We start from the raw sequence: 13,877 nt of genomic DNA on the forward strand, positions 1-13,877 counted from the left end.
GTTCTGTTCACCAACACATTTTTCTCATCTTATTCTTTCATGTTCACACACCAAACACAAATAATATATACATTGAAAAAAAAAAAAAAGAAAAAAATGAAGCATAACGTGTACGCCATTGTACCAATCTCCAAGGAATTCTTATCGTATTGAATTTTTATTTTATTTAATTTTTTTTTTTTTTTTTTTATATTATTTTATCGAAACGAGTAAAATTTCCATTTGCAGTAAATTTCGATTTGTACGTCTGTTCACTTACATGTAGGTATATAGATGATGTGCCATTATATACCATTTGGTTGTCTCACTTTTTTTATCTAAGCATATAGGTATAGCATAGATGCAGTAGCTGAAGCAAAAGTGTCAAAAGCTCAATTCAATATTGTTATTTGTTGTTTAATTTATATATATGTTATTATCGGCAAATAAGTAGCTAGATCAAATAAACTCTAAAAAATTTTTAGTTAAATTATCTCATGGGACTAATGGACTTTTCAATCATGGCCAACTGGTGAACTGGTTATCGATTAAGGTCACAAACGACTCTAAGGGCTCCCCAGACATTTATTTACAAATCGCGAAAAGTCTTTTTACTACACACACAATGCTGTTTGCACTTTTTACAGGATAAAAAAGTTATCTAATTTGTTTTTTTCAATCAATTTGACGATTTATCCACTGGGATTTTTCATTGATTTTTTTTTTATGACAATATTACTCTTGATGACGGAATAACAATAATAATAATAATAATATTTAATTTTTTTCACCCACAGCCATCAAGTTGCCTGAGTGACAAGGAAGAAGACGAAATTTATGGATTTGGATATGGAGTATTTGGTCGTCAAATGCTTCAACAAAGACAACAAAAACTTGCTCTAGCCACACAAAATACGAGTATTAATTCTGGTGGACAACAACAACAGCAACAACAGCAACAACACACCTACCAAAGGTATTTATTTATATTATTAACAATTATTATTTCTATACATATAATGTTTAACCAGTTGTTACATGCACAAGTGTATGAATATTATTTAGTAGTAATTTATTTTAAATTATTATTAATGAAAGGACACTAGTGTGTGTGTGTTGTTGTTGTTGTTGTTGTTACAACACCTGTGTCCTTTAAATACTTGAAAACAGACATGATAAATAAAAATTAAATTTAAATAACAATTATATTCCAGAGTGTGTCGACAATTTTTAACATATTTAATTAGAAATTTTAATTCATAAATAAATAATATATAGAAATATAATGTTACACTTGTTGTCTACTGTGTTCATATAACATACACTACATTATCATATTATTATTATTATTATTATTCAATGTAACAATGAGACTCTTGACTATCTTTAAATTGTTTGAAATGTATATAATTGATGTATGTACATGTACAATTTTTTATTTCCAATTCTTGTTATCATATTTCCTGGCTCATTCAAATAATCGAATTCTGAATTCTGCCTGTATTTCTCATTGAAATGTTTGTTGGTCAATATGAATTGTACAATTTGCATGCATATATTTATGTTCACGCATCATCATGTTAGAGTTTAAATTTAGTGCTGGTTAACAGTTTTACCAAGCAGATATTGCAAAAGAGAGAACGGACATAAATGACATTGTTCAATTTTCATATGAATTTACTCACAAATATCTACAAATTTTGTACATACATCTATCCATCCATCCATCCATCCATCTATCTATGTACCAACAAGTACAAAATACTACATATAGGTATATCTCGTTATATTAACGCACAACGATGATAAAATTAATTGTACCGAGAAAATTACATTGTTATCTAGATGGACGACAGTCAGTGAATAATTTAAATTTATAATGCTTGAAAATATTCTATTAAACTGACTATTTTTTTATTATTAATTTTTCTATTAAATGTTATAAGAACCATTGCATCTTTTTTTTTCAAATTTACACCATATACATACAGTATAGATAGATAAATTGATGCAGTGCAAATAAAGCCAGATAGAGTACTTGTGACTTTGAGTTTAGTCTAGTATACATATACAGACAGAAAGTTATATTGAGAGTTCTATTCTCTGGTGACCTCTTATCCAATAGTCCAAACCAATTCTTGTCCTCGGCAATGATCATGAAGCTCCTCCAAGCACTCGAGGCAATTGTCTCTCTAGTGGAATCAAGAGAGAGCTACCAGTATCACTATAGCATCACCAGCGGCAACAACAACAACAGCAGCATGCGTTTGTCCATTGAGATGTTAGCTTTTTGTCAAAGGAACCCATTAATATAGAGTTGGTTAGTTAGATCTATCTATCTCCTAAGGCTCACATCAGTATTCAACTACATATATATACAATAAAATATATAATTATCATGTCCAATGAATAATGTGCTATTATCATTTTCAGTACATGACTCATATGTGCATATATTATTTTATATACATTTAATTTTATATATTATTACTATCATTATTAATTAAATTATTTTCTTGTTTTTTGTTGCAGTTGTCTCAGTCCAAGATCAGCATTTTTCTACGAATTTCCACCAAATGGTAAGCTTGTCATTCAATTGAAATAATCAATGTTTTATAAAATATACATTATACTTATACATTATACATTTGCATGAAAAAAAAAAAAAAAAAAAATTTAAAACATTTCCAAAGAAGGAATATATATTGCTAAAATTGAAATACAAAAAAATACTTGAATTCAATATATGTACGAGTGTATACAACACTATTTCATTTCCAGTCAAATTCTTGGTTCTTCCGCTTTGAATTTCCTATATATTTCTATATATAAATAGGTATATGTATATGTATGTAGTAAGTTAACCAACCCCTTTTCGTCTCTTTGGACCCTTTTGCTTTTGTTAAACCCTGAGGCTATGACCTAAACTCGTCTTTCTCTCACTCATTCATTCACTCGTGTCTATATGCCTCTATGAATTCGCAATTATATTTATAAAATTTCACTAACCTACCTCTCTTTGTGTTTAAATATTTTACCCCTCAATAAACCAACCAATATAAAAAAATTAATTAATTAAATATTATTTCTTACTGCTGCAATGTTCAAAGTTGTTGAAACAATAAATAGTCTAGATTGGTGAACAAGAGTTGAATTAGTTTGTCTATGTATAGCATGCTCACGACTGGTCCAACCGCAAATCATATAGATAATAAATTTTTGCCTTAGCTATTGCAGTTTACCAACAAACCAACAGATTAATAAGATAAATATATAAAACAAAACAACTACACTAAGAAAAAGAGACAAATTACAAAGAGATCATCTAGACGGCTAGCCGGCGACAACAGCTGACTCTTGTTCAAATGCGTTCACTCACTGTGCAAATTAATGAGGCGTATAATAAAGTTTCATTTAATCAATACACCCAAACATATTTTAACATTTATTTATTTATCAAAATATAAACAATAATAATAATAATTTCTTCATGTAAATATACCTATATATATGTGATGAGTCATGACACGTTGGCCAAACATAATAGACTTGTTGTGTGTTGTTGATAAATAAACAAATATCCATCTATCTATTTGTCTATGTATGTGGTCTTACAAGGTGATTGGTTCTTCTACATTATACTAGACATACTGAGATCACGAATTGAAGTAAGCAAATTTCGCTTGGACGAGTACAAGTATATACATATACTGCAACCAATAGGATAAACGTATTCAAACTAGGATTTCCTATACATCTATAGTGCTACTACTATGTAGTTTGATTCTATTCGAGACAACGCCTTTTCATATGTATATATATATATACACAGTTTGTATCTATTTATCTATTTATCTATTACATATAGAATGATTGTTGTTATTGTTGTTGTTGTTGTTGTGTTGAGATTCCAATGAAGAGAACTTGTGCCATCGCTTGAGCTCATTTCCATTGTCAAATAAATATATATGTATATAGACACACTTGATAAAATCATGGTGTTGGTATTGCTACAATACGTAACATTTCCCAAGTGATAAAATTGAGGCAACATATATATATATATACAAAGACACAGAAACAGAGACAAGCACCAAACTACTCTGCAGCAATGTAGTCTAGTGTAGTGTTAAATCTGTGACAATTGAGGAATGTTCACTTTAAATGATTATAACTATTTAACTTAATATTATTATGCCTCTTCAACTCAATAAATTTAATTTATCAATATATATTTTTCAATTACATTATGACATTTTTCATAATGACAGTGTTTTTTTAGTTTTTTTATTTTTCAAGTTTAAACTAAAATGACCTCTTTTGACAAACACTCGTGTGTTTGTGAAAAATACATGGGTTTAAAAACTTGGTGAAACTGTTGATGTAAAAGTATAAAAAAAAAAAAGGGGAATAGAAAAAAAAAAAAATATTCAAAAGCACATCCAAAACTTTTTTAAGCAACGAGCGTAAAGAGCTCGATGAAAGAGGTCCTCAGGCGATCGCTGTGTGTTTTAATAACTTTTCTTGATAGTTATATCGTGCTTTCACTTATTAGTTGTTATTATTATCATTAATAATATATATATATATACTGTATAGAAATATACTTTTTTTCTTCATAATAAATTATACAATAATTGATATATACAAAAAATTGAAACAAGTATTAACAAGGATTGAAAAAAAAGAAAATATATATAAATGTATATTTAAAATTCTTAACTTTATTAAGTAAATTACTTTTTATATTAAATTTGAAAACTACCACTCGATTACACAGCAATTAGCCAGGTGTATTTTTATGCTTCTTAAAAAATATTTTATCATCCATAGACCATAACTAATTTTAAACAACTATTTTTTATATTAATATTTTTTATTTTTCTCACTTTAAATTCTCTCCTAGTGCAACAACAACAAAAAATGGAAAAGATAGATCGTAATTTACAAGAAAAAAAAAAGTATATACTGTACAAGTCGAGTACCTGAAATTGGATAATTTTTCGTATTCGTGTACTATCCTATATATATATTAGTTTGTATAAAAAAAAACAATAGAAAAAAAAACTGTCGCGAAAAATGTGAATGTGAAAAAACTAAAGTAAAATAAAAGAAAATGTATTGAAGAGAGTGAGAAAAATAACATTTGGCTGAGACACATGCATGTGCACACATTGATGATGGTGTGTCAAGGGTGGTTTTTTTCTTTTTTCTTTTTTCTTTTTACAACAATAGATGAATTCAGCGAGCTGTAACTTAACCACGTTTGGCGCCGTATTTGTCTCGACGTAACTATTTTTCTCAATTTTTGTTTTATTATTTTTTATTACTTTTCAATTCATTTGAAATCCATTGAGTTTCGACATGGCAATGTTTGATTATCTTTGGAAAAAAATAAACCCATTGTCGCATGTTACATCAACATAAAAAATAATTAATTAATAATTAATTTAGTTTTATTTTTGAATAAATATAGTTGCGGCTAAATGATAGTCACAACTAATGTTATATAATTATTACATTATACATATAAAGATATAGTGTTATTACACGTGAACAATATAATTCAATATTCCCTGAGGGGTGTTTTGATATGTTCAATCTTCTCTTCTATGTCATTCATCTACATATAAATACATCCTCATATATACACACTCATTCCCATAACGCACAATTAAACTGTCACGTTAATGATAAATTTGAATATACCTGCAATTCATTTTTCACATACGTGATTTTATCAATATTTCTTTGTTTATGTTTTATAAGCTGGCTTTTAATATCATTTTTATTATTATAAAATACATATATAAAAATCAAAATAATCCCATTTTAAATACAGATGATGATGATGATGATGATGATAATAATAATAACAATAAAGTATACTTGTTGTTGTTGATCATCCATAAAATATCGTATAATTATTATTTACAATCACACCGTAAAACAAGCACTTATTAATTTCATATTAAAATATTAACAATAAATCTATTCAACAAATTTTGCATTGTGTTAATAATAATAAATAAATAAATAATGTTTGAGAGTATTTAGTAAACACACAAAATTTTTAAATAAATCATGAAAATATAAAAGGAAAAAAAAATAATATAAATGCCAGATGTCGTCTGCGATAGGCACCTTGTTTATTAGCCATCATCCTATACTGTACAAGCCTTTTTTTTTTTTTTTATATATATTTTTCCATTTTTATTATTTTTATATCAACACGCAATGAATGAATAATATATAATATTCAAATATGAGCGTGTTTTTAATAAAATAAAATTAAACATAATAAAAAATTTTTAAATTATATTATATCTCGTCAAGTTTCGTGCATTTAAAATGTTGTTATTTTTGTTATTTTTGTATTAACGAGTCGCGCGCATTTGACATAAATTGTCTAGGGAAAATACTTGAATATAGTACCAATAATAAAATGACAACATTATAGCTTCATTTATACGTAAATCATTAATGAAGAAAAAAAAATATCAATTAATGCTTATTCTGGTAACTATTGATTTTTGAAATGGAAAATATGATAATTAGCATGATGCTGCTGCGTTACATTTAGAAGTATAATCACATTGTATAATGCATTGCGGTAAACTATATGGAACTCATCAAATTAGTGAAAGAAGCTGTTATTATAATGAGTATTATTGACAGCTTTAAATCAGAGCTTGAAATAACCAATCGACTACTACTACTATACTACTACGATAAAAGCTAACCATATTATGTATAATATAAATTATGTCGTAATAGATATATACTATAGTTGCAATTTAATTATATGTATACTGTGGAAAATGTCGGCTTTTGTTTTTGATATGCCAAGAAAATAATAATAATTGTTTGCGTTGTTTCAGAACAAGGACAAAATACGAGTAAAAAAAAGACAACATTTTCACGATTGCTGAGAGGGCTCAAGACTCACAGAAAAGAGAAACAGGGTCAACCACAAGGATCACCAAGACATGGAAGAGCCAGAATGGGTGTACCACAGAGGGTAACTAATATATGTCATGATAATATTAAATTTTTTTTTCTCTTTTATCCCCAAAGACTTTTGCTTTTTTTATACATTCAGCTAATAATTCCATGAATCTTAAACAGAAATGTCTTGGCATTTTACTTTGGAAACTGTCAGCTTGTTCAAATTACTGTCACAAGACTTCAAGTTTTAAACATATATACCCAAGTGAAGAAAAAAAAATTATTTTCAAAAGTCTTGCTTGTTTTAAATGGAATATTTTCTATTTTAATAGATCAATTATGATAAGATACATACAATATCCGCATTTGCACATGCAACATAATAGCGCAATAATAAAAACAATATTTTAATACATAAAATGCACATTTTTATTATTTTTTTTTTTTTTAATATAAAAAATATAACATGTCAATAAATGAACAGTATAAACTAAAATTTGAGAGAAAAAAATAAAGGTGAAAATCGAGTTGCCTGGGTAAATGTACCTTTTTGCCAGCAAAAGAGCTTTAGTTGGTGGGTGAATGGTAGTGGTCAGCACAAAGTAGAATCAAATTATTATCAAATATAGCCAAGCTTATATACGTATAGTGAAGCTGCTGTTGCTGATGTTGCGAGCTAAAAACGAATTACGCTGGCTGAACATCGCGGTTTGTACATCAGCGAGATCGAGAGAGGAATGAGATGAGAAGAGTAACATGCTATAGAAGAATACATGTATAGACTGGACTCGACTCAACTAGATTGACGGGCTTGATGTGAGAGCCCGTGGTAATATACACTATATACACTATACACACTGCGGCAAAAGACCAAAAGATACCTTGATATATATATTATAGTAGTAGTAGTAAAAGGTATATACTGATGATATATATGACGAGAGTGCAACTGTTCAACCAGTCAGCCACTTTTACCATCAGCACCACCTCATTCGTAAAGGATCATCTGATGAGTCGGTTAGTTTGGCAAAGCACCAAATGCTCATATTGATCATATACAGCTGACAGCTGACTTTTGATCATCATCTTGATATGTCAAGTTAAATAATAATTGTCTTTTTTTTCTCAATAAACATATACAAGTCTACATAATAAATCAACTTTTGTACGAGCAAGGTGTCTTTTGCAGTTTACTCGGACATAAATTTATGCTTATTTTATCTCCATTATATTTATTTTTTTGTAAACATAGATAATAATTTACACGGAGAAAAAAATATAAAATAAAATAAGCAAATGTATAGATGTGATGGAAAGGAGAAAAGAAATCTTTTTCGAGTTTAACAAGACGTACTGCTCGCTTTATATGCTAATGTCAAGAGAATATTTCTTTTTTTTTTATATATATATATATTGTTTTTCGCATTTTTATGTATAATGTTAGTATTCGTGAGTTTGAAGTAAGGCGTGAAATACACTCGACTTTTAACCCTTGTGCTTTTTTTTTTTTTTTTCATATATATATATTTTAAATTCGCCAAAGTAGAGAATGTGCTGTTGGTAGTATTCAAGTATATATGTACACCAGGCAAAACGTATTACAGTCTTATTTGAATGAAAATGTATATATTTCTAGTTTTAGAAAAAATAAATAAAAAGCAAAGAAAAGAAGGTAATAAAATGTTAAGACAAAGTGTGGCATTGAAGTATTGCGGCAAATCTTATGGTATAAAGCCGATTCCAACAACTACTACCAAGGAGCTTTTTACACGTGGACTTGAGAGAAAAAAAAAAAAACATCAACTGCTTTACATACCAAGCTTGTATCGTGCTGCAGCTGCAGGGCGAAAAACTTATGGGGCAGTTTAGCCAATACCATCTGAACCACCCACTGTAAAAATAGCTTACTTGCTTGCTTGCTTGAAATTTACCTTATATTACGCCACCATAAATCTTAAACATCGACGCCTTCAATTTACATTTTCTTTTGGGCATTTAAAGCTTTTACCTAAAAACATAAAATAATTCTCTCTAGTCTCAATTTAAAAAAACTTGTAAAATAATAATAATGAAAAAATATATTCATCTGATGAAATTTAAGTGGTACTCTGAGAGTATAAAAATAAAAATGACCACATGAATTTATTGACGTTTAAAATAAAATGATAATATAGTTGTATATTTGAGACTGCAATATATATTGTATTATCATTTATCAGTATATACTTTCCATTCGTGCCAGCAACAACTGCTTTTTGATCATATCAAGAAAATTTAATCCACACACACACAGACATACTATATGCATTAATTTCTGTATTGCAATATGAAAGAGAGAGAGAGAAAGCATTTTGCCAATTCAATTGACTTGGCCTGTTGTTGGACTACTGTTGCACAATGAATTATAATTTAATCTATAAATCATACATGTGCTCGTATATTTGTATTACAGACATTTTGAAGTTTAAGTGATTCCATATATGTACATTGTCGTGTTAATGACTGTTTCATATTCATTGATGCACGTCTATCTTTATTTTTTTTATTTTTCCACCACATTATATTATTATTATTATTATCATTATTATATTGAAACTTCAACTCAAAGACATTTTCAAGTCTTTTTTTTTTTTTCTTTCTACAAGTATAAAACAAGGAAATATATAGTGTACTGTTGCACTTACTGTATTCGCATTACATATGACAAATAAAAAATATTTAGACTGTGTCTGACAAAAGCTTGATGTATACTACTGTGTCTTTCAACTTTTAAAACATTAATATGAAGAAGAAAAAAAAAAAAAAAAGAGCTCGCATACACATAATCTCGCTTCTTCTTTGAATATTCTTTGAAATAAAAAATACTTTTGATTTTTTTTATAAAGTACAGTTAAATTGTTCATGCAGCATTGGTCCAAAATAAACATTTAAAAATAATGAAAATGTATTTTTATTTTTTTAAAGAGGCTTTATATTGTATACTGTATTTTAGCTAGTAGCTAGCGGTAATTGATAAATGTGGGCTTCTTCTCGAGAATCAAGATAGCTTTGAAGTTTAACAATGGCTAGTTAGTTGAGACGAAACTTTTAAATTTCATTTAATTAAATTTGATAGTAGCTGCAGTAATGATGATGATGATGAAAAAATATCTAGTTTATTGTACAATAGAGAAACCACATAAATATACATATGTATATATGTATTTCTAGATTTAATTTTATTCGCACGGTGGTTTTATGCAATTGATCGTTTGACCATAAAAATACTATAATATCTATAGATACCAACAAATCTGCATATTACATAACATGATATCAAAAAGGCACACCTGGTAATGATTGCAATGTAATGTAATGCAATGTATATGTAAGAGGAGGTTCAAGAAGAGGCCAGAGGCAAGGGAGTGTACAATAATCCTGACTCCCGAGGCCACAATAATTACTATATTTTCCGTTATACATATACATGCGTATACAGTGTATAGTAATTGTTGTTGTTGTTTTTGGTAATGCAAGCAGTAGCAGTAATCTGAATCGATATTTTATAAGCCTATATATTTGTATATTACTTATTTATTATTATGATTATTATCTTAACTGTATATAATATGCCTATGTATGTACACTTTATTTGTGGATATATTGTAATGAGTATAAGCTTTTATCATTGCCGTCACACTTTAATTCAAAATAATATCTTTTGTTGACTATATGAAATGGACTATTAATTTGTTCAACATAATTTACACACTCTGTTTTTAATATGAAATATTTACAACATGGATAAAATTTAAATTATTAAGTTTTATCACACATTGACATTAACATTTTTTTTTTTTTTTTATTTTTTCAATATATATTTATATACAAATACAAACTATAATAATACATTGCAAGTTCATTGCTGCGAGTCACCAGTATATATAGTTGAAGATTTTATTCTTCCAGCCAAATGGTTCAAGCAATTTTCAAAACTCTCATCTATACAGAATGACATTTCTCTTTCTCTCTCTCTATCTTTTGGTGTGTTTTGTAAAATTATATTCCAACTTTTAAGACACCTCTTATATATATATATATATTCAAGTTTGAAAATTAAACAACTATCTTCTTGCTACAACGTGTACATTATCATCTACACTCACTTGTATTAAATAAATGCATTAAAAGGGTATTATTATGTATATATATATAATAATTGTTGATGTTTTCACTTAAATTAATTTAAATTTAAATTGAAATTATAATTTTCGTAGCAATTCAATTTGCATGCAATGAGGCATAAATAAAATAGGTATATATTTTATGTCATTATACATTATATAATTATTTATTAAATTCTAAAAACTGGTTTTATTTGATTAGCAAGTACATATACATGTATATGTATTTACATACTACTTGATAGTCTATATTTTCCAATAACAATAATTAATAAATAATAAAATAAAAACGATTGAATTAATACTGTATACATTTGTATACATATAATATCATTTAATTAAATCGCTTTTCATTTGGAAGAAAAAAAAAAAAGAAAAAAGTTAATTAAATGATTAATTTATCATTTCGTTAATTATTAATTAATAAGCCAACTCGTGAATCATGTACATGCTTTGGAAAGTAGAATATGATATCCTTTTGTAATTAGTCGCAAAAGTTTCAAGTCTCCAAAGTTGGTTTGTAATTTACAGTTGGCTATACATATACATATAATAGTCATATAATCGAAATGGCATTCTACTCGAATAAGCTACATTTTATTTATTTATTTATTTAGTTATTTAGTTATTTGGTAAATCATACATAACAACGAGTTTATTTATATTTAGAGAAGAGACACTACAGTTACAAGAAGACCCAATTGGAATTTGCATGAAATATCTACAAGTGCTCTCGATACCATACATTGTCTCTCTAGTGGCCTAGTGCAGATGTTACAAATTGTACAAGCAACAAGTTAACACATATGCATTCATTCAAAACAAATACTCGTACATGTATAAATGATGAATAATAATATATACAACAACTATTGAAGAAAGAAAAAATATTAAAAGTTAAAGATTGCTTGTATAACTGAGGGTAAATAGTAAATATATTTATAAATTAAAAGTCAACAAGAGTTGCTGGCAAACAATAACCGAGACCCCATGTATACATATATTATCATTTTATTTTCATTGTCGATAAATAAATATTTAATTATTAATAAATATATTATATCTGGATTTTTGTATACAATTTTTCACTGTCTTTTGATGATGATGATGATAATGTGAAAATTAACTCCTCCCATTTGAGGATGCTTTGGCCAATGCTTTGTCTTGAATTAATCACCCTAAATTACCAACTTGAGCCCTCAAACTTAATTATTTAACCAAAGCAACAACTCTCTCTCTCTCTCTCTCTCTCTATACTGTATAAACAAGCAATATATAATTTTAATTTATTATATAAAAATTACATTAAAATGTATAATTGATTAATTTTTTGATGAAATAAATAGGTTGACACACCAGATAGTGTGCTGCAAAGTGGACTTGGTTTGGGTCCAGAAATGGGACACACAATATTACGATCAATGGTTGATCCACGTGATTATGACAGACTAAGATATTTACAAATGAATGGTAGCCAGCCAAATAGTTTTGAAGAAACAATTCACAGGGTTAGTTAATAAATTCCATATTTGCAATATATTAATTATTAATAATAATTATACATATTTTATATTTTATATTATTTACAGTTAAAAGTGCAGGATGCTCTGAGAAAAAAAGAACGCTTTCACAAAGAACATGAAGAGGTTTGTTTTATTAATTTTTTTATTTAATATTAAATAACAATGATAATTGAGACTGTTGATTTTTTTTTTTTCCAATTAAAATACTAATTATTGCACGTCAATGCTCTAGGTATATTATTTTGTTGAAGCGATGGAGTAATGTACATCAGTACATATATCTTATACATAAATTAATGTCAAACTAACTCGTTAAAATAAATGCAAAATTAAAAGTCACATGTATACAATATATAAACTGCAATGTGTAAGGAAATCATCCTAGACATTGATATTGTTGCACGCAAACTCTCTATTAATGGCAACAGATATAAAATAATTTAAATAAATATAAAGATTATATTAGCATGCAAGTTAATATAATATTTTGGAATTTTTTATAATCTCAATTCTATATCCTGAGGCTTACCTGCCAGACTTGACCTCAACCCAAAAAAAAAAGATTGCCAACTTTTAAAACTCAACAGCCAAAAGACCATATCGCTTTTAAAATGTATTTCCAAAAGTTTTTCTTTGCTATAGCAGATATTCTCTTTTATCACGTAAAACTATCAGGCACACAACTTGACCCAAAAGTCCAAGCTTACTTTTTTTCGTATTGTTTTATTTTATTTTATTCCCGCTTGGATTTTTTATTGATGAAATAAATAACCACGAGACTTTGGAAAAACTTTTTTGCCAAATCATAATCATCAAAAATAAAAAAAACTATTGTCAAAAAATATAATATTACTTTAAATAAAAAAAGATTTGTATATATATGAAATTACCAATAAAAACTACTGTATAATATATAAAAACAAATAATAATAATATAAAAAGTGTAGTGGGTTTTTGATACTGCAAGCAATATGGAAATAAAGGTTGGCATTCTCGTAAAAGTTTTAGTGTCACATTCCAGTCGCGAATTTACGATTCCCTCGAGTATCTAACTCCAGCTCCACTGAAACACTTTTATTGTTTTCATTTGGTCTATATATATTTTCTTATCTCATTTTATTAGAATTTTGTATTAAATATTTCATGTGGTTTCAAAGTACAACCACACTCTGGCATCTACCTACACCTGTACATGTAAATATCATTTTATACAAATACAAATTGCCTTGACTTTGATATTATAATTATTATTATTATTATTTCA

At 27.4% G+C, this 13,877-nt stretch overlaps 1 protein-coding gene across 2 annotated transcripts in view; it reads left to right on the forward strand.

Moving 5' to 3' along the window:
• The window catches only part of LOC122850238 (SAM and SH3 domain-containing protein 1-like), a 76,823-nt gene that overhangs the window by 57,993 nt on the left and 4,953 nt on the right, over positions 1–13,877 (forward strand). For both annotated transcript variants that reach the window (XM_044149353.1, XM_044149354.1), the window contains exons 3-7: positions 777–955; positions 2,512–2,558; positions 6,861–7,000; positions 12,437–12,598; positions 12,680–12,736. In XM_044149353.1, the coding sequence (XP_044005288.1) occupies positions 777–955; positions 2,512–2,558; positions 6,861–7,000; positions 12,437–12,598; positions 12,680–12,736 (585 nt within the window). The remainder of the gene's footprint in view (positions 1–776; positions 956–2,511; positions 2,559–6,860; positions 7,001–12,436; positions 12,599–12,679; positions 12,737–13,877) is intronic.

Source organism: Aphidius gifuensis, linkage group LG2, assembly GCF_014905175.1.
Source record: "Aphidius gifuensis isolate YNYX2018 linkage group LG2, ASM1490517v1, whole genome shotgun sequence".
Classification (NCBI taxonomy): Eukaryota; Metazoa; Arthropoda; class Insecta; order Hymenoptera; family Braconidae; genus Aphidius; species Aphidius gifuensis.